We start from the raw sequence: 24,178 nt of genomic DNA on the forward strand, positions 1-24,178 counted from the left end.
CGGGGGTTCTGCCCTGTGGGGGGCAGGGGACCCACCCCTCTTAAGTAGCCCCTACACCCACAGTCCCCCCACAACTACCCACACACTGACCCGCAAACCCCCACCTCCCTCCACACCCACCCACATCCCCCCCAATCACGCACCCACCACGTGATAAGGAAACCAAAAGCAAACATTAAAACATATAGATATTTAGGATTTCTTTTATTATGACGCTTGAGACACTGGTAGGCTTCCAAATTGCTTTAACATTGTAGATATAGCAATAAAACATTGCCCAACTGATCAATCCCCCCCACCCTTTTGTTCTAATTGTGGAAGACTGTAGATTTGGGGGTATTTTAAAAAGTGAATTTGGGATGGTGCTTCAGCAGTCTAGCTGACACAAGGGGCTAGTGTCCACAGACACCGAGTGACTGGGCCTCAGAAACTCCTGAGGACAAGTAGTCCCAAGCTGCTGGCCAGGGAATGTTTTTATACTGCTGGGGCCACCACAGGCTCTAGCTCCCCCTAGGTGCAGATCCAGGAGAAGCCAGGCTGGGTTATTTTGCCCCAAGTGCCACAATTTGCTCCACAACAAAGTGCACATCCGGGCCTGTGCGCTGAGGCAGAAAGCCCCAGCTCAAATTTGCACCACTTCTATTTGAGCTGCTGCGAGCGCATGTGCTTGCATGTGGGGGTGCACCCATTGATTTTACTAGGGCTGCTCCTAGTTGTACAGTTAAGCAAGAGCATGCATGTTTGCCAGATCAGAAACCAAAGATTTCCAGGATTGGACCCTTATGCAAGTAATTACTCATGAGCAGGGATCCTGGTATAGATCAGTGTTGTTTCATTTACATCAAAGAAAAGTGTGGGGTTGGGGTTACTTTTCAGTTAAAAAAAATAAACAAATAAAATAAAAAATTGGGTATTCTTTAAGTCAGAGAAAACCAGGATCCCTGCTCATGAGTAGTTCCACTCAACACAACAACTGTACTTGCTGGGAATTGTAAATCTGTTCTGGGAGGGAAGAGGATGAAGACTGGACAAACCATACATGCAGTCATCTCCCATTATAGTAGTTTTAAAGAGTAAACTGACTAGTTCGTGAGGGTCACATTTGGTTTTATAACTTGATATTTGTTTATTTTAAAAAGCCCTCTGCAATAAGCAAGTTTAGCAGTAGATTTTATAAATTAAAAAAAAGAAAATTTCCCTAATTTGTCTATTGCCTCTTATATACAGAGTAAATATTCTCCCTGTTCATAGCTGCCAAATTTCATGCAGCTGTTTAAAATATGCATGCAAATTGCTTACTACTTTGCATACATTTTCAGTTCAACAGCAGGGATGGACTATGGAACTGCCCAAAATTTGGCCAAGTTGTCTATGTAACCAGTAATTTTGACTTCTCCTGGTTTTCAAGGACTTGGCTTTACCATCTTAGTGGTGTTTTATTGCATGCAATTATGATTAGGAGTCATTGGGTTTCCAACTTAAATATTTGTGGTCCTTCTAACCTAAAATGAAATGATTGGAAGGATGAGGGAGGGAACCATCCTGGCCTCCATGTCAAACCAAAAAGCAGTTGTCTGTTATTCTGTTATGAAAGTTAAAAGATAAAAAAAGAGGAGAAGATAAAAAAGGGGTAGGGCAAGGATTAGAAGAAGAAAAAAAAATAAAATAAAAAGGAAAAAATTTTAAAAAACAGACTAAACCAAACTACAGTTCTTTGGTCTTCTCAAACCAAGAACAAAAAATTATAGTATAAAGGATATAATTGGAATTATGTTACCGAATCCAATCTTTGGTGCTATTCCAAATTAAGCTTTTGAGCACTGAATATTGAAACAGGCCATGAAGTCATGAATCCTTTTGGTCTCAGGCTCGAATCCTTTCTAAGGATTCTCCTCGATCAATAGAAAAAGTAATTGTGCCAGCTACATTGTTAGTTGTTATAGAACAACTTGGCTTTTCCATTCAAAAGAGTGGATAGTGTTCTTAAAAAGGACAGTCTCTGTCAATGGTAGAAATGAATTGGAGTAAAGATTTCAAGGAAACAGTGGTTCAGCTTCTGGCCATCCCTGGGATGTGAACAATGTCACAAATCTGACATCTGCTCCTGACACAGTCGCAGATGCCACCACTTGCCTCAGTTCAAGGAAACACCAACAAATCTTCCAGTCTTCTGGGACAGAATAGTGCTGTCGTCTGTTATTCTAATCTGTTTTTAGGACTCAGATGTCCTGGAAATTGGCCTATGGATGGTGCATGTTTCTTCTTATGGGAGGAATCCTGACCTAACTAGAACAGCAAGGGTGAGAAGAAAAAACACATGGTAAAAACTTCCCAATATAGAACTTCAATGAAGTAAGAAGTTAATGCATGTTTTGTTTCTCCTTTGAGCAGACCTACATATGCACCAATGGCTGTGGCTCGATGTATAACAAGTGTAGGTGCTAGTCTTTTTCTGGAGGCAGGAAAGACTAGCATCATCTCTGCTGCATGTTAGGAGTCTTTTCCAGTTTGTGATACTCAGTTGCACGACAGTGGGGCACGTGCTCTCCCCTGCATTCGTCACCTACATCTCTCTCTAACCCACCAACATAGCTGAGAGCCGGTGCTGTATTAGTCATGTGTAATTAGCCACATACCAAGACTTCACTCTTTTGAGGTTGGCTGCTTCCATTTGGTTGCAAATCAAGTTTTTTTTTAAACATCCAAAAAAAGAGTCTGTCACAACAATCTACTAAAATATAGTCTATATTCTTAAAAATGTGAAACGTGTAAAATCATGTCAGTGTTGCCATTTAGATAAACCACTGCTGTCCCTTACAAGATCACACAACTGCTCCTTTCAACATATTCTATTATATAGGCTGGATAAATCTGATGCTTCTCAAAAATGACAAAAACCGAGGGACACTCTGAATTGTCAACACAGCTGTTATAAAAGTGGTTTGGTTTGTTTGGCTTGGAAGGAGGCCGCAGGTACTCTGTACTTCCTTGAACAAAGTCTCCCACTAGCACTTGAGCTACAAACATGGTCTTGTGGCTACTGTTTGGGTCGCAATATCCATGGGAATAATGAGCATCTTTGGCAAAGTAGCTTCCTAGGAATCAGAAAACAGGCATGGATAAGAATGCAGTCTTTAGATTCTTCTACAAAAAAAAAATCCAAGTATTAACCATTGATATTTTTATTTGAAACATTTTAACAAGTGCCTTTTAATGCACTATACACCTCTTCTCCAATATGACCAAGATCTAATAGTATTTAGCTAAAACTAAACCCCCTTCTCACCCAAAGCTTTTTATATAGACAATGTGTCTACACTACAAATCAAACAGTACATGACTGCAATCATGTAGACCAGAGGTTTTCAAACTGTGGAGTGCACCCCCCCCCACACACCCCCCCCCTGCTGGGGGGTAGGGGAGGGGGCATTAAGGAACACTGAGGTGGTGCAGTGCAGGGGAACACGGGCAAGAAGTCTGCAGTAAGCTGATGCTGCTGCAACCTCATGGGGGGATGCAGGAGAGGGGAGCCCTAGGCAGGCAATGCCAGTGGGCTGCTGTACCTCAGGGCTTTATGGTCCACAGGAGCTTCCATAGACCCCTAGCCCCCACCCATGTGCTGCTGCTGCATCCTGTTGCCTACTTGCCTTGAAGGTAGGCAGCACTGCGCAGTCTGAGGCACTGAGCAGGACGGGGAGTGGGACAGTGAGGTTAGGGCAGAGTTGCACAGCCAGTGGGGGTAAGGTTGAGGAGTGGGCTGGGGTGGGGGCAGCATGCTGCAGGGCATGGTTGGAGATGTCAGGGTGTGGGGGCAAATAAGAGACTCCCAAGATGGGGTCAGCATGTTCCAAAACCATTTTTGCAGTCAAGTAAAAAACTGTTAAAACATTAATGTTAAACCCAATGGGCATTTAAACACACACGCTTTTGTGCTGTGACACACCAGATCTCTGGCACGTTCAAGAAGGCTCAGTTAAATCAAGTCTGCTCTTCTGCACATGACCTGACACACACGGTGCTGTGTCGCATGCATTTGTATAAATGGTGAAATGCACATCAGCGCTGAAAAAATGGCAGCAGCATGCTTTTGAACAAAAACACCTTTGATGGGTTTTAGTTCAAAAGTGCGCCGCTGCCATTTTCTCATCACTGATGCACATTTTGCTCTTTATACAAATGCATACAAGGCAGAGCCGGTTGCTTTCAAAAGTGCCCAGCGCTGTCTTGCACACGCATCTAAAAAGGCCCTTAAATTTTAAACCAGCCCTTGTTAATGGTGTTCAGAGCCTAACAGAAGGGTTACATTTACATTATGTAAAACATACATCAGTAAAACATGTTTTCTTGGGTTGGCAGTCTTGTCCAGGCACACCTCTATGACACTACAGACATAGCTTAAGTAATGCAACAATTGTTTGGCTTAATAACATGCATTCTACTCTAAAAACACATGGGCCACATCCTGCTCTTAATTGAAGCACTAAGTCCAGGTACAGACATTACAATTTTACTGGTGTAAGTGATTGGAAGCCAGTGTATACGCATAACAGAACAGAAGTTCGGCACATACAGACTGGTTTAAAAATGGCAGAACCCAGTCTAAGATTTCCACCCTCCCAGGAGAATGTGTATTCTGTTCACTACCGATCTAAAGTATGCCACTTATAAAAAACCGTGCAACTTAGATCAATTCTGCTTCAAACTTTTTGAACACCTGTACCTAGCTTAAGAGTCAAAAGCAGTACAACCCTGAATGTGGCCTCAATAATACTAGAAATGTTTACTTCTATACAGGAAGGGGAATAAACTACAGGATAATTGCATCCCCACTGGCATTGAACTTGTGTAAATTTGGTAAAAGTAGGGAAAAAAAACCCCAACTTATTTACGTTAGACCAGACCTTGGCTGATTTTGATGTTGTTCTTTCCCCTGCCCCTATTGAAAATTTTCACTTTGGCAAAAGTACTCCAAAAAGTAGCTGCATTTAGAAAGTTTTTTGGCCAAACCCAGTTCTGTGTAGAGCCTAGCAAGTGTCCAAACTTCTATAGACTCCAATGAGAGACACAAGAGGCCCATATGAACAGCACTGAAAGAGAACACCCGGATACCTCAAAATTTCTTTGTGTGGATTTAAAAAAAAAAGGCTCCTATGAAAGGGATCTCTTTCTATATTACCACAGGTAAGAAAATACGGTCAACTATAAATGCTGGAGTTAATACTCCAAAAATGGGATCTTATGTCATCATAGACCATGATGACAGCATTAGAGTTTAAGGAGAAACACAGAAAAAAACCACAAAGGCCAATAGCAACAGTGTTTAAATTAAGTCATCACTGGAACTCCTGATACTTTTAGCCAAGTTACATGGACCGCGGTGATTCACCATTCACTGAACTTGCATCTGAGAGTAAAAACACCAGTGCAAAAGAGGTAGGGTTGGATGTGCCAAACTGAAAAGCAGATAAACAACCTTGCTAAAAAAAGGAAGACTTTTGTGTGCACAACATTAAGCGCAATTGCTTTAAAGATCCTCTGCTGAGCAAGGCTGAAATGATTAAGTTCAAGGAGGAAGACTAAGTCCTTTAAGTTAGAAAAAGCAGTTTGTTTCAATTGCCCTTCATTTCATATGGTCTTTTAATGTTTGCAAAATGGGTATAAACTGCTACCTGTTTGTTAGCATTGCACATCCTGAACTAATGTGAACAGCTATAACAGATGCAAGGCAACAGAAGCAAGCCCAGTCCATAGGAAATGGACTTGTTTGGTACTAGAGCATGCCACAACATTCTGGTGAGTGTTTGAAGTTCACAATACATAAGCTGTTTATGAACATCTACCTTTTCCATAGGCTGTTCCATGAGCCCCACAGATTCTCCAGTCAAAGTTCTGCTCACAAATTGCATGCAAATGGGAAGTATTTGTTCCATGGAACAAGAGCCTCTCATCTACATCCTCCTGTCTGTTGATCTTCTTCATCTGCTCCTTTTGCCTAGGGATAAAAAGATTGAAATCAGCAGCTGAATACACCCTCCCCCCCATCCATTTATGAGTGGAGAAAGGAGCTAGTCAATGTTGCAAATGAAACTTAAACATCAAAGTTGGAAATTGGTCAAAGATATTGGGTTTAATCTTAGCATTACTCAGCCCACCACTTCCAGGGGGTTCCTGATCAACCAGGGCTAACACCAAGACACCAGTCTGCCTACTTCTTCACCATATTAAATACGAAGAAAGAAAATAAGGAATAAAGATCACTCTCCAGAGATGACAGGAGACGAGAGCATACAGAACTGATGGCAAGTTTTGTTCCTGCAACCCATGGATCCCTTACACTATGAATGTGTAACAATATGCCCAGAGGAGAATTACCTTGAAGCCAATGCAACTGTTGCTCAAGACTCACATTAGTGTTCTCATGAGTGATGGTACAACCCCCATATCAGGGTATTGGGTAGATCTCTAGCTTAAAACAGTGAGAGAAGGACCACCATCCAACCCTGACTGAACCAGCTCTCTAAAGGTACTGGAACCAGACTAGGCAAGCCCGTTCAAAGAACCATCTTTCTGACCTCACACAAGGATGAACTGTGACATGCAACCCAGTTTGCAGAATACAGACCTGGTTTATTCATGACATAGTGCTTGCCTTCTTAATAGAGCATCTCACAGATACATGTACAGCCTGACTCAGCCCTGCTAAGGATGTTAACCTTCTAGGCGGCCATTCAGTCTGACAAGCTTCAGCTTGCTCTTTCTAGACTAAGGCAAAAATAAAATCCTAGCCATCAAGATAGGAAGACACCACTCAGAATAAGAAAAAAGTACAGATCTCTGTTTATCAGAAGTTGATTGTTTTCTGCCATATTGAGATGCTCAATTCTATCCTTACAAAAGTCATTTTAGCAGGTATGAAATATATTAAAGGAATTTGGCCTCATCACACACACATTCCCCTCTCCAACTAGACAGAGGTTCTTCCTTTACATTGGGTACCATACACATGCATACTGCAAAATGGTTCCAGCTCTGATGAAGTCCTGAAAAGCAACTTCAGCATGAAACAGTGTGAATCGAATGAATCAGGAAAGTTTTAGTAACCTTTCCAAGGTTTTTACAGAACGCGTTTAGATTTGCCTTTTTTCACATTTGATTTCAAAGGTAGAAATGCAATATCCTCCGTAGTTGTTCTAATTTTCCATCCAGCTAGTTGAAATAGCTTGCCTAATTTTTTTTTCCACCCAAGGCAATCATCTTTGTATTCCTCACCTACCAATTACAACTCCACCCCTATCATTGTTAGTTATAGGTCCAGATCCAAGGAGGGTTTAGAGCCCTCTGTGTATATTCTATTATTTATAGAAAGTATTTTGAAGAAGAAAAGATTTGTCTCCTTTAGGCAGCTTTCAGTTGCCGACCACCTCATGTTAGCCAGCAGAACAACAGCATCTGTATGTTTATTAACACACAATTTTAAGTCCAAACCCTGGAAGAAACTGGTGTTAAGCTGAAGACTATGCTGCATTTGCCATTCAGATCCCACCTCCCACCCTCCCTGCTACGAAGGGAGGAGGAAATGCTGGGATTCAGTGAGTTCAACATTTTTCTTTGACTCAAAACAAAGCTAGAACCAAGAATCCCAGATGTCACAAGTTTAGAGCATGCTTAAAGTTTAGATTCAAATCCAGATCAGAGTTTTACGGCTCAGGTAATCTCACCAATTTGTATACTTAGGTTCAAAGAGCTTTGTAAAAATTGGTTGAAGCAGACTTTGATAAAGTCTACCAACATTAAAAAATGTTTACAAAGTTGCTCGTTGTTGAAGTATCCAGAATAAGGACTGGCAATGTAGCCCTAACGGATATAACGGTTTCCAGACATGGAAACCTTCATTGCTTCCTATAATTCCATCCAATTTCACAGCACACACAAGCTTCACTTCTGCCCCTCAAATATGCAAAAGCACAACACATACATCACGCTCAAAGAAAAGCCCTTACAAATTATGTCAAGCTTCAGGCAGGAGAAAATAATCCTTAAGCAAAATATAACCCATTCAGACTCCTTGTTTATCCTTAGTCCCTGGACCTGACTGGGCTGAGCAAATAGTTTCTCATCCTTTACCCCTTAGAGACCCTTCCAGAGCATTTTGCTGACCCTTTTTAATTCCCTGGCCCTTGGTTCATGCTTTCACTGTCCATAGAAGTACGAGTAAAACAAGCTGACTTTTATAGAGATCATGTCCTCCATGCTCTCTCCCTTATCTCCCCCTTCAAGTTGCTAAAATATTCTTCTCTATAAAGCCAAGAAAACCAAGTTCAGAATGTCTACTTAGCCCTTACTTGCTTAGACACTATGAGCCTCTGCCTCTCCATCAGCCATCCCAGGATGCGCCTTCCAAGTAACTGGAAAAAGACACTTTGACATTTTAGCCAAACCCTTCCCAAAGGAGCTTTACCTGGGAATGCTAGTACCAAGCAGTTTTCCTGAAATGCTGTGTGCTATTTTGAGGGGGAGAGGATAGAGAATTATTTTTAAAATTGAGATGGTGAGCATGCTAAGCCCACTCCAGCATGTGCATGCTTGCTCAGTTCCTGGAGGGATAATGCCAACAGGCTAACAGCTGAAGTGCAACTTTGAAACACTTCCACGTGCACCCTTTCAGAGGTGTGCTTTCAGGCACTAATTCCTCCCAACATGGCCTCCAGGACCTACAAGTTTTCGGATTCCTTTGTTCAAGGCTACAAACAGGGGTCGACTTTGTCCCAGGATAAACCATGTTATCCTGGGGCAAAGTGCAGTCATTCAAATATTCATATCCATTGTCCCAGGGTTAAAAAAAAAAAAAAAAAGTTTACAATATAAGAAGTACATTGCAAAGTATCTGACTAGTTATCCTAGGATTGCATCATTGAATCAATGGCAGGAAAGCAGCAGTGGATTCAGCCACTCACTAAATCCCAATTAGAAGGGTGATGTGTGTATACATCAATCCCATGACATCAGTGTCCTGGGACAAATGCAACACCTGTTCCTAGACCATTTTTCCTATTAGAACCATCATACTTGTTTTAAAAAACTTAATGATCAAGTTAATAAGCATGTCAAGATCATCTGAAGCTCTGCTGCTTTAGGTATCCATTGATGCAGCTGAATTCCTTCCCTCCCCCAACATATAAACATACAGCAGAAATTTCCTGTTGTCTTGATTTATCATCTTTCCAGTTCCTTTTCCCTGTTGCTTAAAAAAAATAATGCACATATCCCAATTCCACTCATCCCACCAGCCTTTCAATCAATCAAGCCTTTATGTAAATTTATCTCGCTCCATCTGGATATTAGGTTGTTTTTCACAAAGGAATTTCAAGCTTCAACAACGTTAGGAGAAATTCACTGGTAGAACTGGGTCATGTATTGACAAAATGAACTTCTCCCAATGACCAGCACCAATTTGGCTAAACTAGCCTTTTGCAGGAACACTGATTCTGTTACAACCACCACTGGTAAATGTTTCTAGAAACTCCAAGATGGAATTTCTATCCACGGGTATGGACAGGTACTTGGCTTAAAGAACTCCAAGTGCCTTTGAAATGCTACAAATAGCATGGATGCAGATATTTATGCCTGATCAAGCACTTAAAAATGTCCAAACTGTTTCAGATACAACCCTTGGAAAAAAAAAAAAAATCTGAAGTGCTTCATGCAATGCATAATTTCCAGTGGAGTTGTATGTCCAATGGAGTAGGGGTTTGCTCAGTCCTCTGCTTCCCCTATACGCACATCTCCACAGTACCAAAGCACTGCAAATTTGAAACATTTCAAATCATAGCAGGATTTGGAATCCTTCAAATGAACATCTGTCCATACCTGAAGTCAAATACCCTATGCCAGAGCAATAAATATCCCAGTCATTTGGGATATGGAAGGGCTAAGTCAAGGCCCTCTTAATTAGGCAGTGCAGGGACTTGAATCTGGCTCTCCCTCATCCCAGGCAGGTGCTTTAACAACCAAGTTATCAGCTATTCTAATGAAGGTAGGAAGCGGAAGATTGGTCAGCCTCCCTCCATTTTCTTGTGATGTTGAAGCCTTGTTTTTACTCCATACTGAATGAAAAGGTTTCGAGAAATTCCACTGGAAAGGCCACTATTTCTTCACCCCACTTCATTTAGTTGGAGGAAGTAAAAAATGGAAATAGCGTAACTCAAGTCCCAATTTCTAATTCCAGTGGACCAACACAAATCCATCCAAACACAAAATTTAGCTGTAGAGAAACAGGCAGATAGGAACTTAATCCTTTTCAAATGGGAGAACTTGAAAAGCCATGAAACCATACTTAATCAACTGTGTCATGAATGTGTTTTATAAAACTAAAGTTAGGAATGACTTGCAAAGATTTGGCGAAAACCTTTAGTAAAACCCTCGATCAATAGTCACAAACAAACCCAGAACTACGTGCTCATGGAGAAGAGAATAAAAGGAATCTTGATTCACCACAACTTACATTTGGGTAAGAGGAGAGAAATATTTGTCCTGCTTGGCACCAGGGGGAATCCATGAGAAGAAGCAGCCCCAAAATTATCAAAATGGCTCTACTAGCACCAGGAAAAAGAATTAAAAGTGGATACAAACCACTGGAAAACTTGCCACAGTGATGGGTTCTGAATCCTCTGCAGTTTGTGGATATAATAACATTGCATTGTCTTCTCAAATAGGTCCTTGATTCGCATGTATTCACTCGCAGTACTACTGACATCTACCAGCTGAAAGTATTCAATACAAAGAATTCAAGGAGTTAGAGCATTCTTAGTTACCCACCCTCTATCCCTCCAGCTACATCACATGAGATGTGGACCACCCTGAAGCTACAATCAAAAGTCAAATTTTCCCACAGTCTATCTCTACTTATTTATTAGCAGTCTTCTGCCTCTGCCCACCTCTACACATGCTGTAAAATATTAACCCTGGAGGCTTTTCTATATAGAGAAGTTAGCATTATTCTGAATCAAGAGGGCCATTACTGGAGAATAACCTAAAGCTAAGCTGCACAAAACAGCTTCTATGCTATTTGTGCAGAATAAGTGTGCTTGTGCAGAAAGCTATTCTGTGTCTCCACACTAGCTTCTCTATATAGATGTGCCCAACTTTATTGTAGCAAATTACTTATACAACCTTGTAACCATTGGGGAAGCTTTTTGGGGTTTTTTTTAAAAACCTCATGAGGTTTAGGTCACTAAGATACAGATCTTTCTATAATAATGTCAAGTGAATTCATGATACTCCTTTAAAACGCACCATACTGCACAATTCTGTATTAAAAATAAGTTCTTCAGAAAAAAAAATGCCTGGAGGGAAGGCAGGTGGAGAAGGACAAAGTACCTTGGAGAAATCCTGAGCTTCAATCAACTAGCATCCAAATCAGATCAATAGCAACCCAAGTCATTACTATCTGACAATTGTTCAGTAGTGCACTCGTGTGGAATGAAGTAGCCATCAGCTAGTTTCCAATGGACACGTGTCTACTTCAAATTCATAGACATTAGGGCTGGAAGAGACCTTGCAAGATCATCGGGTCCAGCCCCCTGCCCAAAGGGCAGGAAGTCAGCTGGGGTCAGATCACCCCAGCAAGGTAAGCATCCAAACATTTCTTGAACATGTCCAGAGTAGGTGCTTGCACCACTGCTGGGGGGAGGTAGGGGAGTCTATTCCAGACTTTGGAGACTCGCATGATAAAGAAGTTTTTTCTTATGTCCAGTCTAAAACAGTCTCCCAGCAGTTCGTGACCATTAGACCTCGTCTTCCTTTGGGGTGCCCTGGTGAACAGACATTCTCCCAGTTCCTGATGCCCACCCCTTATATACTTATAGGCTGCCACCAAGTCTTCCCTGAGCCTTCTCAGATGAATCAACTGGCAATTTTGTTCCAGTTTATAGTTCAGTTTTCTAGCAACTCTTTTGAAAGCTGGGAACACCATAACATATCATAATAACCAAGAAAAAATAAACTCTTACATGCATACAGTACTTAAGTGAAAAGAACTACCTTGTATCCTACGTCAGGCAGAGCTGAGAGGTCCCAGTCTGGAGGAAACGGGCAACCTGGAGCTGCAGTCCTTGATTGCCTGTTTGCAGACAAAATTCATAAGGCTCTGCTACTTTCATGTCAGTCATGCTCCAAGAGCTTGCTATGAATGCCAATAGTCACTTTTCACGCCACTTAACTTTTCACCTTGTTGAGACAAGCTAGACGTTTACAGTCATCAAGCATATTATAATGGCATTCTATAATAAGCATTAAAAATACTGGTTAGAGAAGGTAGCAAAGGCAGGGAAGCTGCTTAAACTTCATGTGTGGTTGGCAATGTTTTTAGACAGAGCTCCACAGTAGTTGCTAGAATGCCAGAAGAATCAGGAGGCCATCTCTACATGGCCATGATAAAAAGAAAAATTGACATGGCAGATGAGAGCAATGCTATCTCAGAGACAGCTTACAGTCAGATGAATTATTCTATCATGAAAGTTTCTTCCCAACACCATCCATTAGCAGTGACTTAACATCTAGCATAAAATTAGTAGCCTTTCTATAAATGATTGATTTTTTTGTTTGTTTTAATCTCAGTGAACATAGTTTGCACTGCTGACTCAGTAAATGTTTTGAGGTTTCTGGAACTCCATTACCAAATGCATTGTGTAAAGAGTTGTAATACAGCAACATGTGTTGCTCCAAACCAAGACATTAACCAATGAGACCACTCCAGGGATATCTACCACAGAAGCTCTTGAACAAGGTCACTGGGGACTACCCCAGAAAAGCCCCTAGCTATCTGAAGGCCAGAAACTCCATCACATTAAGTCCCTGTCCTGGAAGTAGTGTAGAGTTCACAACAATCACCATCACATCCACAACACAACCTAACATTAATCTAGACAGCAAATTAAATACAAAATGAACCATTATAAGACAGCATGCACTTCCCACTGAGCACCTTCATATAGCAACACTAACAGTGCAATTCTAAATAGTGAATGCATTATTTAGTACCTTCTCCATCCTTTGTTGCTATGTCCAGATGACACAAACTTTGGCCACCTGCAGACTTTTCTTTGAGTTTGATAATGCAGATTTCTCTGGAACATATCTGGAAAAATATTCATGCAGCAAAAATCAGAAGTACCTTGGTCATCTGGAGACTGACCACTGGGGGAAAACGTTATAGAACATGTCTATGCTAGGCTCTAACCATGGCCTCCCCCCTCCAAATGCATTTCCCCAGTGTTACACTTTGGGGCCATTTCTGTTTATGCTGTTCCTGTGTGGAGCCCTCTTCTTTATCCTGTTCCATTTCTACTTCCGACATTTTATTGCCAATTGCATTACCTCTATGCACACTTTTTCAAGTTCAATCCAAACAGAGATTGAGTTGGTTATCCCCGGTGTCTTTCCCACTCACTTTCTCTTACCAAATAGCTTTCTCCTTATGCAATTATTCAGACCAAGACAAAGATCCATTAGGTTGTTAGTCCATTTCTCCTGTCAGTACAGGATTGTGACTATGTTTAATGGGGAGGGGGGAAAAGAAAAGCTTTATTTATTTATTTTTGTGGCTATTGCAGTGCATCAGACCAGAAGGAGAGGCATCAATTGCTACGTATACTTGGAAGCCACACTCCCTTTGTTCCTGTCAGGTAGAGAGATTCAAGCCACTGGAAAGCCAGTTGGATCTATTTAAAGAAATGGGATGTGCTACAGAAAGGTCTCTCTGGATTTGCAGTTCCTTCCCTTTCCAGTTAAACCTCTATTTGTGTGACCAGCTTTAGCCTTACTGCATTCTTTATTTCTTCTCACACCCAAGAACATCCAGTTGTACTTGTACCATTGCAACTTGAAGTCTGAGGACTTTTACTGTCCCATTGGTGCTGTAAGGAGGGGGCCACATTAAAAATACTCACTCATTACTCCACTTCTCCAAAAGTGCTTTATGAGTGCTTGAGTTAGCATGAACGAAACTATGTTAAAAAGCCTATTACATTGTAGTATATTAGAACTTAAACAAACCTTACCTTGAAAGTTTAATTCGTAATACTGAGAACCGGCTTTAAATAATACCATTTTTTTCTGATTATTTAGGAAGGCCTCTTCGAGTTCCTCAGAAGTTATTGTGGCAGCGCTATGATTCGATTTCTATAGAACAAAAGAAATGGGAAAGTTATTTCCATAGAGGTGTCCACTCGTGACAGACTAAGATTTGAACTTTAAAATAGCCGTTAAGTGGACAGTTGCATGACATCAGTCTAACATGTCCCTCCAACCACTACATAGAGCTAAAGAAATATTTTCAGTCCGGTTTTATGAACCTGAAAAGTGTAAAGTGCACAAAAGAGGTTTAAAATAAAATGAATAAAACAGATTCACACAGGCAAGACCAACAGGCAGGGTATACCCAGGTAGACATAAGCTTATTATTATCTTTACAATAATAGTGTTTATTTTATATATTATCTTATTATTATTATTGTTAATAATAATAATAATAATAATAATAATAATAATTCATAGTGTTTTAAAGGCCAATATTCCTAAGGAACAGCCTTAAGTTTTCCTCCAAGCTAAAGGGTCATCTTTACTTCTATCATGCTGGATTGACAGATTTAAATCAGCTCTAAGGGGAGAGGGGGAAAGAGATGAGGGTAATGGGTTAAGGACCACTGGATTTTTAAAAACTATGAGGAGGGAGAGGGGTCTCCTTCTGAACATATCATCAACACCACAACCATCCCCACCACATTTCTGCTTACAACAGGGAAGGGAAGTGGCTAGAATCGGAACAAATTTTCAGCAAAAGGATTTGACTCTTCAGTGAAATAACAAAAACAAAAAAAACAAAAAAACAAAATCAGAAGTATTTACGTTCACATTGGTGTCACCAAACCTCACAGGAGTTGGAGTCTGGGTCCCTCATTTTACCCACACCTTCTGTGGGCTGAGCTCTCTGGCCCAAACTGTATCTCCTGTAATGCACCACTGTCAGCAGTCACAGGGGCTGACATGCTGGTAGCACATGGGTATCAATCTCTTGTGGAAGTAGATTTTGTCCTGTTTATGCTAATTGCAAATAGTATTTCTCCATTAACATATTACAAAGTAGATTTTGCAAGGCACTAAACTACAATGAATATGACATACATACAGGAGTAGTCACATTTATAAGGCCAATGTTAATGTGTTGTAAAGGTGAAGTTTATGAGAAGTAATTAGGGGAATTAATTTGACCATTACATCCTCTTAAGTAGCAAATTTCTCACTGTACTCATTATAGGCCTAACCCTACGATACTAACCAATATGCTGCCATATTGCATGCTCTCAGTGAAGTTGGTGTACCATACCCTGCTCCAAGAACTCATCGTTAAGAAATACAAGTGTTCTATACAAAGGAAACCTAGGGTTTGTAACACAGCCCATTGGGAAAGAAAACAAGTGCATTGTAGGAGTCCTTGGCTGTGGGGTATCATGGAAGATGTAGTCCACAAACAGCACAACCCACAAAAGAAAAATAGAAAATAAAGCACAAATGCCATAACCCGGGGTGGGCAATTATTTAGGCTGAAAAGCCGCTTGGGGAGATTTGGTGAGCTGCTGTGGGCCAGGTCAGCAACCCTTGCTACACCAGGTCAGCACCCTGTCCCCCCTGCAACAACTCACCAAAAATCCTTAAGCCAGGGGTGGGCAATTATTTTGGCTAGTGGGCCACTTAATGAATTTTAGAAGTTGCCCTCTCAAAGGCCACACCTCTCTCACCCTCTCTTCCCAATCCCCACGCCACCTGGAACTGTAGCATGCCCCAAATTGAAGCACCCTCCACCCAGATCTGCAACACACCTCGATCCCCACTCTGCCTAGAGCTGTAGCACACCCTGATCCCCACCCCAACCCAGTACCTGCTAGACACATCTATAAAACTTACACCAGCACCCACCCAGTATGCTGGAAGCAGCCCTAGGCAGGTGCTGGCATCATCTGTGAATGCAGCCTGCATGTTCTGGGTGGGGATTGGGGCATCCATCTGGATCCACAGTTGACACCTCCATGTCAGCATTGGTCAGAAGCAGTCCCACCTGCCTGCCTGGCATGACAAACAGCCCTGCCCACCCAGCACCATGCAGCAGCCAGAGCCACCGGCTGCTTGTGGACTGGATCCCATGAGTTTACAACCACCCACCTGCAGGCTGGATATAATCAGTTGGCAAGCCAGATCTGGCCCATGGGTCATATTTTGCCCACCCCTGCCATAACCCCTATGACCTATAGTAATGTCATTGTGAGTAAAATTATTTTTCAGCATATTCAAAATTTTTATGGGAAGTGGGCACTTACTTTCTGTTAAAAAGGGTTTTTTTGTTTAATTAAGTAACCAGCTGCAACTGGAAATTTTCAGTCATGCTGGAAGCTGGATAGCAAAGCTGTGAAGGCTAGTTAAAAATGCAGAAGTGTACTTATATATCTAGGAAGCACTAAAAGACCTCTGGGCAACTTCTAAAATGCACTGTTTGGAAAAAAAAACAGAGACAACCCTCTAGAAAGACCGGCTCAGATGGTTTGACATCGGCAGAAGAGGCTCACCGGTTGCCCATATTCAATCCACTCTCCATGTTCATCCTGCCAGTACCAGGCATACTCCATTTGGACAATAAAGTAAAGGCTCACGACAAAAGGCACAGAATGATGTCAATGCAGAATGGAAGAGCAGATCAACTACTGGTGTTCTCCTGAACTCTAGGATGAGAGAAAGAAAAATATCCAGATTTAACAAGAACAGTTCAACTGGAATCTCATCTGCTGAGCAACAGAGACAAGGAGGGATGCTCTTAAGCAGGCCCTGCCCACTGAGTCCCCATTCCCTGGCAGCAAAACCAGAACTGAAATGGTGAATCTATCTAAAAAATGCCCCCATTTGCTACTGTTAATCATGTTAAAAATTGATTTCCAGAGCATGAGCAAGGGGTGCCCCAAGTGTAGCTTCATCACTTCATTTCTAGCCTGAGCAGGCAACTTGGAATAGAATCAACAGGCTGGGATGAGATGGGAAATGAGGTATGTTGTAGGGCAATGGTGCTCAACCTTTTGGCCCTGCAGGCCAGATAAGAGGCATGGGGCCAGTCCATGCACCAGGATCATGCTTGAAGAGTCCTGCACTACCACCACCCAGTTCCGTATGCACATCCCATCATCATCCTTCACATGCAGCGCAACCTTTTTTTATACCAGGATCCATATGTTAACATCAAATGGCCAGTCTTGACCCAGTGCCCTGAACTCCCGACCCGCTACCCCCATCCTCTGCGCCCAGCCCCCCAGTGCATGGGGCAGGGGGCGGATGTGTAGAGCATGAGGGGCCCCAAGCAGCCCTTTGTAGGCTGGAACTCTGGCCTATCTAGCTGATAAAAAAAAAAAAAAAAAGAGAGAGAGAGTAGCCAAAAATCAAAATCCACCCCATGATATAGTTTGTGGATTCAAGTCCAGAGATGCTCATATTTGACCATTTTGAGTATAGTTCTGTCTTTTTTTCTCACCTGGTCAGAGGAGGAAGCACCTGCTAAGTGACACAGAAGTATAAGATTGGCTCAGGACTGGACAAGTGTTGCTATTGCATTGATAGGTTTGGTGTGGTGTTAACAGAGATGCACCCCAGGTTCCACAATTTGGGTCCCAATCTAGTTTTCTCTAACATATATTTGGGGAGAAAGCAAGTCAGGACTATTGAGCTATACCTATTACATGAAAGTAAATGTTGTAGTTTGGATCTAAACCAGACTTCTACCAAGTTCAAGTATTTTTGGCTCCATGGTTTTGACTTGGGCTCAGATACCTTGGCTACCAGAAGGCAATGACACTCAGTTCTTACACAGTGCTTTTCATCTGTAGATATCAGAACACTTTGCAGGGGAGGTGCATGCCATTCCCCTCCTTTTATAAATAGGGAAAAAAGCCCAAGGCATGGAAGTGACTTACAGTCATTCAGCAGGCCAGTAACAGAACTGGAAATAAAGCCCACATCTTCCAGTTCTATCCACCACATCCAGCAATTGAGCAGTGTCTAGCCAGTCACCAAAGATGACAGCTCATCATAGTATTTGAAGAAAGTTTCCCTAGCCCTTTTAACTTTACCACTCCAATTTCTGGTACAAAAACCTTGGCATTTCACTATCCCTTGTGTTGTATTTTCTTATAATTAATGCACCTACACATTCAAGGCATACCCATCTGCTTGAACAGACTGCAGAGGAGTTTTCCATCTATTGACTACTCTGTGAAATCCTATGAAATATGAACTTTCATTTCTAACCAGGAGAACTTCTACAATCTTTTCTCCAATGCCTGATGAAGGGAGTTTGTGCCTGAAAGTTTGCAATTAAAGAACTTTTTTTGCAAAAATATTGTTGGTCTAATAAAAGATGATATCTCTACTATGAGTCCCGATTGCTTTTACCCACCTGCTTAGAATACAAATTCATAGTCTCTGGCTCAGACTTTCAAATGCACCTAAGGAACGGAGTATCCAAACTCACCAGGAAGGAACAGAACATTCAAATACCCTAGGTGGCTTTGACATCCCCATCTTTCATATTCAAAAGGAGGGCAGGGGAAAGAAGGGTGCAGTTCCCATTCTGTGTTTGAATACAAAAGATCTGAGAAGACAAAGGTCCAGTCTGAAAAAATCCAGGAACTAAGAGGCATAACTAAAAGTGACTGGTGAGGACTCTGGGCTTTCACTTCCTTTGACAAAGTCCTTTCTTTCTCCAATGTTGTCTTTTCTCCTTAACCTGCAGTAAGAGCTGCAAGGCCTACTCTTAAAATAATGATCACAATTCATTTTCTTTACAAATCCCATTACAGGGAACTCACACAATATATGTTAACTTCAATGGGCTTTGAAAAAGACATTCAAGTGGGAATGATGCATTTCAAAAGCGAAAGTGAAAATGGGTCAGAGTTTCTTCACCTGCTAACTTAAGTAAAAAACAAGTTAGAAATGCTTCCTCCCCCTCAAAGACTTACCAAGAAACGGTCTCATTTTGGGGGACATTTGGTTAGTTGCCTCTTTTTTTAGCAAAAGCCTTTCTATTTGTAGTCAAAGACATCCTCCCACCCCACCCCATTTATAACTGCACACACAAAGAACCCCTTCTGACAGCATACTTCTTATACAAGACACACAGGGAAAAGCAGAAGCATTAAAGACAATCTCTCAGGGGACAGCTCAGATTAGTTCCTTGCTGCCAGCAAATGTTCTTCTCAACCCTTACCAACACAAAGTCCACGTGCTCTCCAGATTCAATCCCTTACCTTTTTCCTTGTTTCCTTTACTGAAAGAAAAACTAAAAACAAAACTCAGCCGAAATCGCCTCCTCAGACTTGGCAGCTTACAGAAATCCTATTAAACTGTTCAGCCAAGCTCTTTTCAAGCTAAAAAGCCACTCCTACCATCCTTCAAACCAGGAAATAGAGTTAGTCACTTGTCTCAGGGTCAAAAACTACTTTACTTAACCCTTTCTCAGTCAAATCAAAACTGCAAACTTAGGGGAGGAAGGAATCTGCCAACCTAATTTGCTCACTCTAAACTAAAAGTCCACATGTTTCTGCCCTTCCCCCCACATTTTCCATCAAAATATGCTAGGAAATCCTTTCTATTTAAAATTGTAGAGCTTAGAAAACAGAAGCTAGTTCCCACCACGCATGTGCCCTATCCTGTTAACAGGAGGTAGAGGCGGAAAAGGTTTATAGCAAATGTCTCCCACTCTTCACACACAGGTCAGTATGTTTCCTTTTATTACTTATTCCTTGCATCTCTTACATGACCAACCTGACGGTGGGTGGTTGGACCCAGAAAAGTATTACGCGAACAGGCCGGGGACAAAAGGGTTACGGGACCTTGTTCCTTCTCCTCCTGTCTCTCCCTCGTCGACAGAAAACACCAAGGAGGCGGTGTAACAAATAAATGCTTTACTCACACTTTCGTATAGGTGGTTTCCTTTACAGCAGTTTCAAGAATAAACTCGCTGCTAACTCGAGAGCTCTAAACACGGTTGAATGATATACTCGGTCGTGGTGGGGGCGTCCCGGGGGGGAAGGGATTTCGTGGACGCAGGACCTCCAGTGAGGGTGATCAGGCCTCTCCGATATGGCGTGGGTCCCAGCTTTTTGGTGCGTGCGCTTTTCCTTTTAAACAGGCTGTATCCGCCCACCCCCTGCCAATCAGCCCCGGGACCGCCGATATCGCGGCTATCAGGCCGCGCCCACTACTTCCCCCACGCCACGAGCACAACTTGCTCTCATGCTTGGCGTTTGGTCACCTTTTTTTTCTTTTCTTTATCACATTACAATACGATACATGCTACACCAGCATAAAAGAAAACAACGTCCCTACTCAGAGAGTGTATTTTAGGAGTACAGCAGGCCACCACCAGACCCTAAAATTGAGAAATGGGCCATAAACTCTACTGCTGCTCTACTGGTCACACTAAAAGGACCCTCCTACGAACTAGTATTCATCCATCTTTCCCATTTGATTCTTACTGCCTGACACCTGTGCTTGTTTCAGTCGAGAGCTCCTCCCCCTTCACTAACCCAACGTGTTCTGGAGCCTTCTTTGAACGATCTTGTTGGAGCATTTCCTGTTACATTTCATTCTTCTACAAGCACTCCCAAAGCCAAACGCAGCTATTTCCTAGCAGCCACTAATCTTTTGGCAGCATTAAAGTTATCACCATCATGCTTCTCTTTTAAACTAATTTTAAAAAAAATGCAGTGTAATTGCTTGAGGTTGAGCAAACTTTCCCGGTAGCTAGAAATACTATTCGACAGCCTGCTCTTCTTTATTCATCTAATCCGCAATCTCAGACTCAACTTCTGTGGTATCTTCTTCAAGCCAACAAGAAATCATATTCAGTAATTATTTTCACCAGCTTTAACTTTAATGCTTTTTAAGCTTTGTGTAAGTTCCTGATCAATGGGCCACTTTAACATCCCCCCCTTGAGCCCCTGAACAGTTGGAGGCCACTAAGTCCAACACTTTGTTCCTAATAGACCTATCAGTCAGAGCACATCCTTTATTACAGATGATAAAGGAACATACTTTAAAATTTAACTCAGGAAAGGCTCAAGACAGTGCCCTCACTCAGTGAAAGTCAGTGCTAGTGACATAGCACCCAAGAGCTAGGATCCCGCTGGGGAGTTTCAAGGGATGTGAAGCCAGTGGAATAAGTCCAAAGCGATTTTGATTTCCCCCACCTCTGTCCAGCATCTATTAATTCCACTTTATTTAAAAAAAAAAAAAAAAAAAAAAAAAAAAAAATCACCTCCTTGTTAAAATGAAGAGTTAATTCACTAATCCACACATAGACATAAGTATTATTTCACAAAGACAATAATTGAACTTAGAGATGATGATAACCTTAAGAAAGAAAATACAGACAGTTTGCAACTTACAACATTTCAAGTTACATTTCACACTTACAATCTTTGTAAATTTACACTGTTTCAACTTCCTGATGTCAGTTTTGACTTTACAACTGTCACAACCCAAAGGGTGTGATTTTTGTTTTGTGTGCTTCGGCACTGCTAAATTGTTCCCGCTAAATTGCAGCTTCCTTGCACGGTGGAGTTTTCTGCTGCAAAAGAGAACCCCGGTGCAAGGGAGAATTTCCCGCCAATTTGAAGCTTTCTTTGCATGGTGCATTTCTTTGTTGCAGCACAGGAATGCTCGTTGCAAAGAGTTCCCACCATTTGTATGCTAATTCGAGTCCCATTATTGGCCAGTTCTAAATTATTCACACGTGGCGGCTAGTGATTGGCTTGCTAGCCGTATAAGAGGCTTGAGTGGTTTCCGCCCAAGTTGGAGGACTCCACGAACAAGGGAGGAGGAGACTTCACGCTGTGTGAAGATCTCTAAGCGCTGCGGATCCTTAAGGACCCAGTGCATTTCAAGCAGGCAACAGAGGTCTGATCAGCCTCTAGCCTCTCCCCATCGCCGATAGATTCCAGACGTATCCCTTCCCGTGCGCAAGAGAACCGGACCCACGGAGCCTAGCAAACTTCGTGTGGATTGACCGATCTCAGAGCTCTTCTACCCGGGTTTGAGTCCTGCAGGTTTATCTTCCCGTCGCCGGAACCCTTTGCGACGTACCCTCGTGCCCTGCAGGTTCAAGTTTTGTTTTCTTGTCTGTCTGTAACCGCAACTTAAGCAAGTTTTCCAGCCTACACCACTGCCATCTCGGTGTAAGTAAACAATCTTTAAAACTACTGATAAGCGTCTGTGCCTAATTCCAGCTCGAAGGCCTTCCCTCTCCAACCCGGCGTGCCCGGGCTGCTGGCCACAGCCCGCGTGCAGTGCGGAAAAGGGCTCGGGTCGCTCCCGGCCCGCACAACAACGCTTGATCTGACCTGACACCATGCCAGCAAACAAGCTTGCTGCGTCGCCCATCTCCCTGGAGAACATCTGTCCAAACTTCCTTGGACATTTTCTTTAAGAAAGCAGATGAGACTCCAGAAAAACCTGCAACCAAGACTCCTGAGAAGACTCCAGCCAAGAACCCTTAAAAAAGTCCAGCAAAGTCACTTCAAAGAAGTCCTTCCAAATCAATGTGATTGCTATTTACAATAGAAATACATTAATGTAGCTATATTACTCATCTATAAATTGAGTACCAAATTCTGGGTTATTTTTGGTAGGGTATCAGGCCTTGGTTCAGGAACCAATCCCCCATTTATAACATTGTTTCCTATGGGAAAATTGGTTCCGAGTTACAACGTTTTGACTTAAGACACGGCTTTCAGGAACCAATTGTGTTTTAAGTCCAAGGACTGCCTGTATAGCAAGTCTTTGAAGAAGACAATAGAAAAAAAAACAGCCTGTTTAAAAAGAAAGAGTAGATTGCACTTTGCAAAGAGGCCATTAGCAAGCAGGGAAAGTGTAGAATAGAGAAAACAGAACAGAAGAAGAAGGATTAAAGGTTATGTTCCTGTGCCTAGTTTGTCCATAGATATTTGCTTTCCTAAAGGACCTTGTAGGAGGAGAAAAAAAAAAAAAGAGAGTGGAACATAGATCTAATATAACCTTTAAATTGTTAATCTGCAAAACATCTTACCCAAAAGATCATTTTATAGGAAAAGGATTCTATTCTCATAAGAGCAGCATTGTACAAGGATCCTTTCTTGCTCTTTGTTTCTCAGCTGAAGGTAAGGCAGCCTGAGGAAGGACTCTCAAGCCAGACCAGTTCTGCTGAGCCAAAGCAAAGTGCAGCTAGCTTTGTTGTGTCCTGGCCAACCCAACTGGTGGAAACTCACCGAATCATGGGACTTGGCCAAGCGGCTGGACCAAAGAGCTGGGGCAAGACCAAGCAGTTCAGGCAGGACCAGTGCTAGAACAGCCAGGAAAACTACCTGGTGCTGCCATTCTCTACTTATAAGACAGACTCAAAGCACAAGTCGGATTTCAGGTAAATCACCACCACCGGTAGCAGCACCAGCGGCAACCCAGAAGTGCTGCCGGTGCTTCTCTCAGGGAGTGCACAGCCAATCTCAGGGGGTGCACGTGCATCTGCATGCACCCCCCTCCCCCTCCAAGCATCACCAATGCTCACAGTTGTTACAGTGGGCGTAGAAATATTTTATTTGAACAAGTTACTTTGGGAAAGTGATTGAATTAATTTAATTTTTAGAAATTGTCTTACTGTAGTTCTCTTTTCCCTCTTTTCTAAGGACAAAGGATTTTTTCAGTGCATTTTCAATACATTTGAATGTTATCTTTCTGCTCATTTCTATCCACCTTTCTCCATCCTCCTTTTCCATGTTACAGATTGTTTCTCCTGGGAGTCTATATTTCTCTTAAGTTTGCTTCTGTTTCCCTTCCAATGGACTAAGCACCAACGGTGCTTGTATACATGATGAAAATTGCCCATTTTTGCACTTGAATTGCATCACACTAGACACATATGGGTTTTTCCTTTTTTGTTTGTTTGTTTTTGTTTTTACAAATTAAGTGAGTTTGTTACATTGCAAGCTAAACTACATCCACATATAGTTTAGTTTGCAATGTAGCTATCTGTAACTTTGTAGCCTTTTGACAGCGTCTCCTCGCCCCCACAGCCAGAGGACAAGCCACTGTCAGGGCCAACAGACCCCCA

General features: G+C 42.1%; 1 protein-coding gene across 3 annotated transcripts in view; it reads right to left on the reverse strand.

Moving 5' to 3' along the window:
* Positions 1-281: 281 nt before the first annotated feature.
* PARP12 (poly(ADP-ribose) polymerase family member 12) overlaps positions 282-24,178 on the reverse strand; it is a 27,118-nt gene continuing 3,221 nt past the window's right edge. Inside the window, exons 1-8 of one of the 3 annotated variants that reach the window (XM_025198877.1) lie at positions 20,006-20,161; positions 16,617-16,769; positions 14,058-14,178; positions 13,039-13,135; positions 12,040-12,118; positions 10,630-10,760; positions 5,841-5,992; positions 282-3,095 (exon numbers count right to left, since the gene is read on the reverse strand). In XM_025198877.1, the coding sequence (XP_025054662.1) occupies positions 2,815-3,095; positions 5,841-5,992; positions 10,630-10,760; positions 12,040-12,118; positions 13,039-13,135; positions 14,058-14,178; positions 16,617-16,676 (921 nt within the window). In that variant the 5' untranslated portion in view covers positions 16,677-16,769; positions 20,006-20,161 and the 3' untranslated portion in view covers positions 282-2,814. Of the gene's footprint in view, positions 3,096-5,840; positions 5,993-10,629; positions 10,761-12,039; positions 12,119-13,038; positions 13,136-14,057; positions 14,179-16,616; positions 16,770-19,340; positions 19,455-20,005; positions 20,162-24,178 lie in introns of those variants that run through there. The other 2 variants (XM_014517918.2, XM_014517919.2) reach the window with 2 other exon arrangements.

Source organism: Alligator sinensis, unplaced genomic scaffold (genome assembly GCF_000455745.1).
Source record: "Alligator sinensis unplaced genomic scaffold, ASM45574v1 scaffold74_2, whole genome shotgun sequence".
Taxonomy (NCBI): Eukaryota; Metazoa; Chordata; order Crocodylia; family Alligatoridae; genus Alligator; species Alligator sinensis.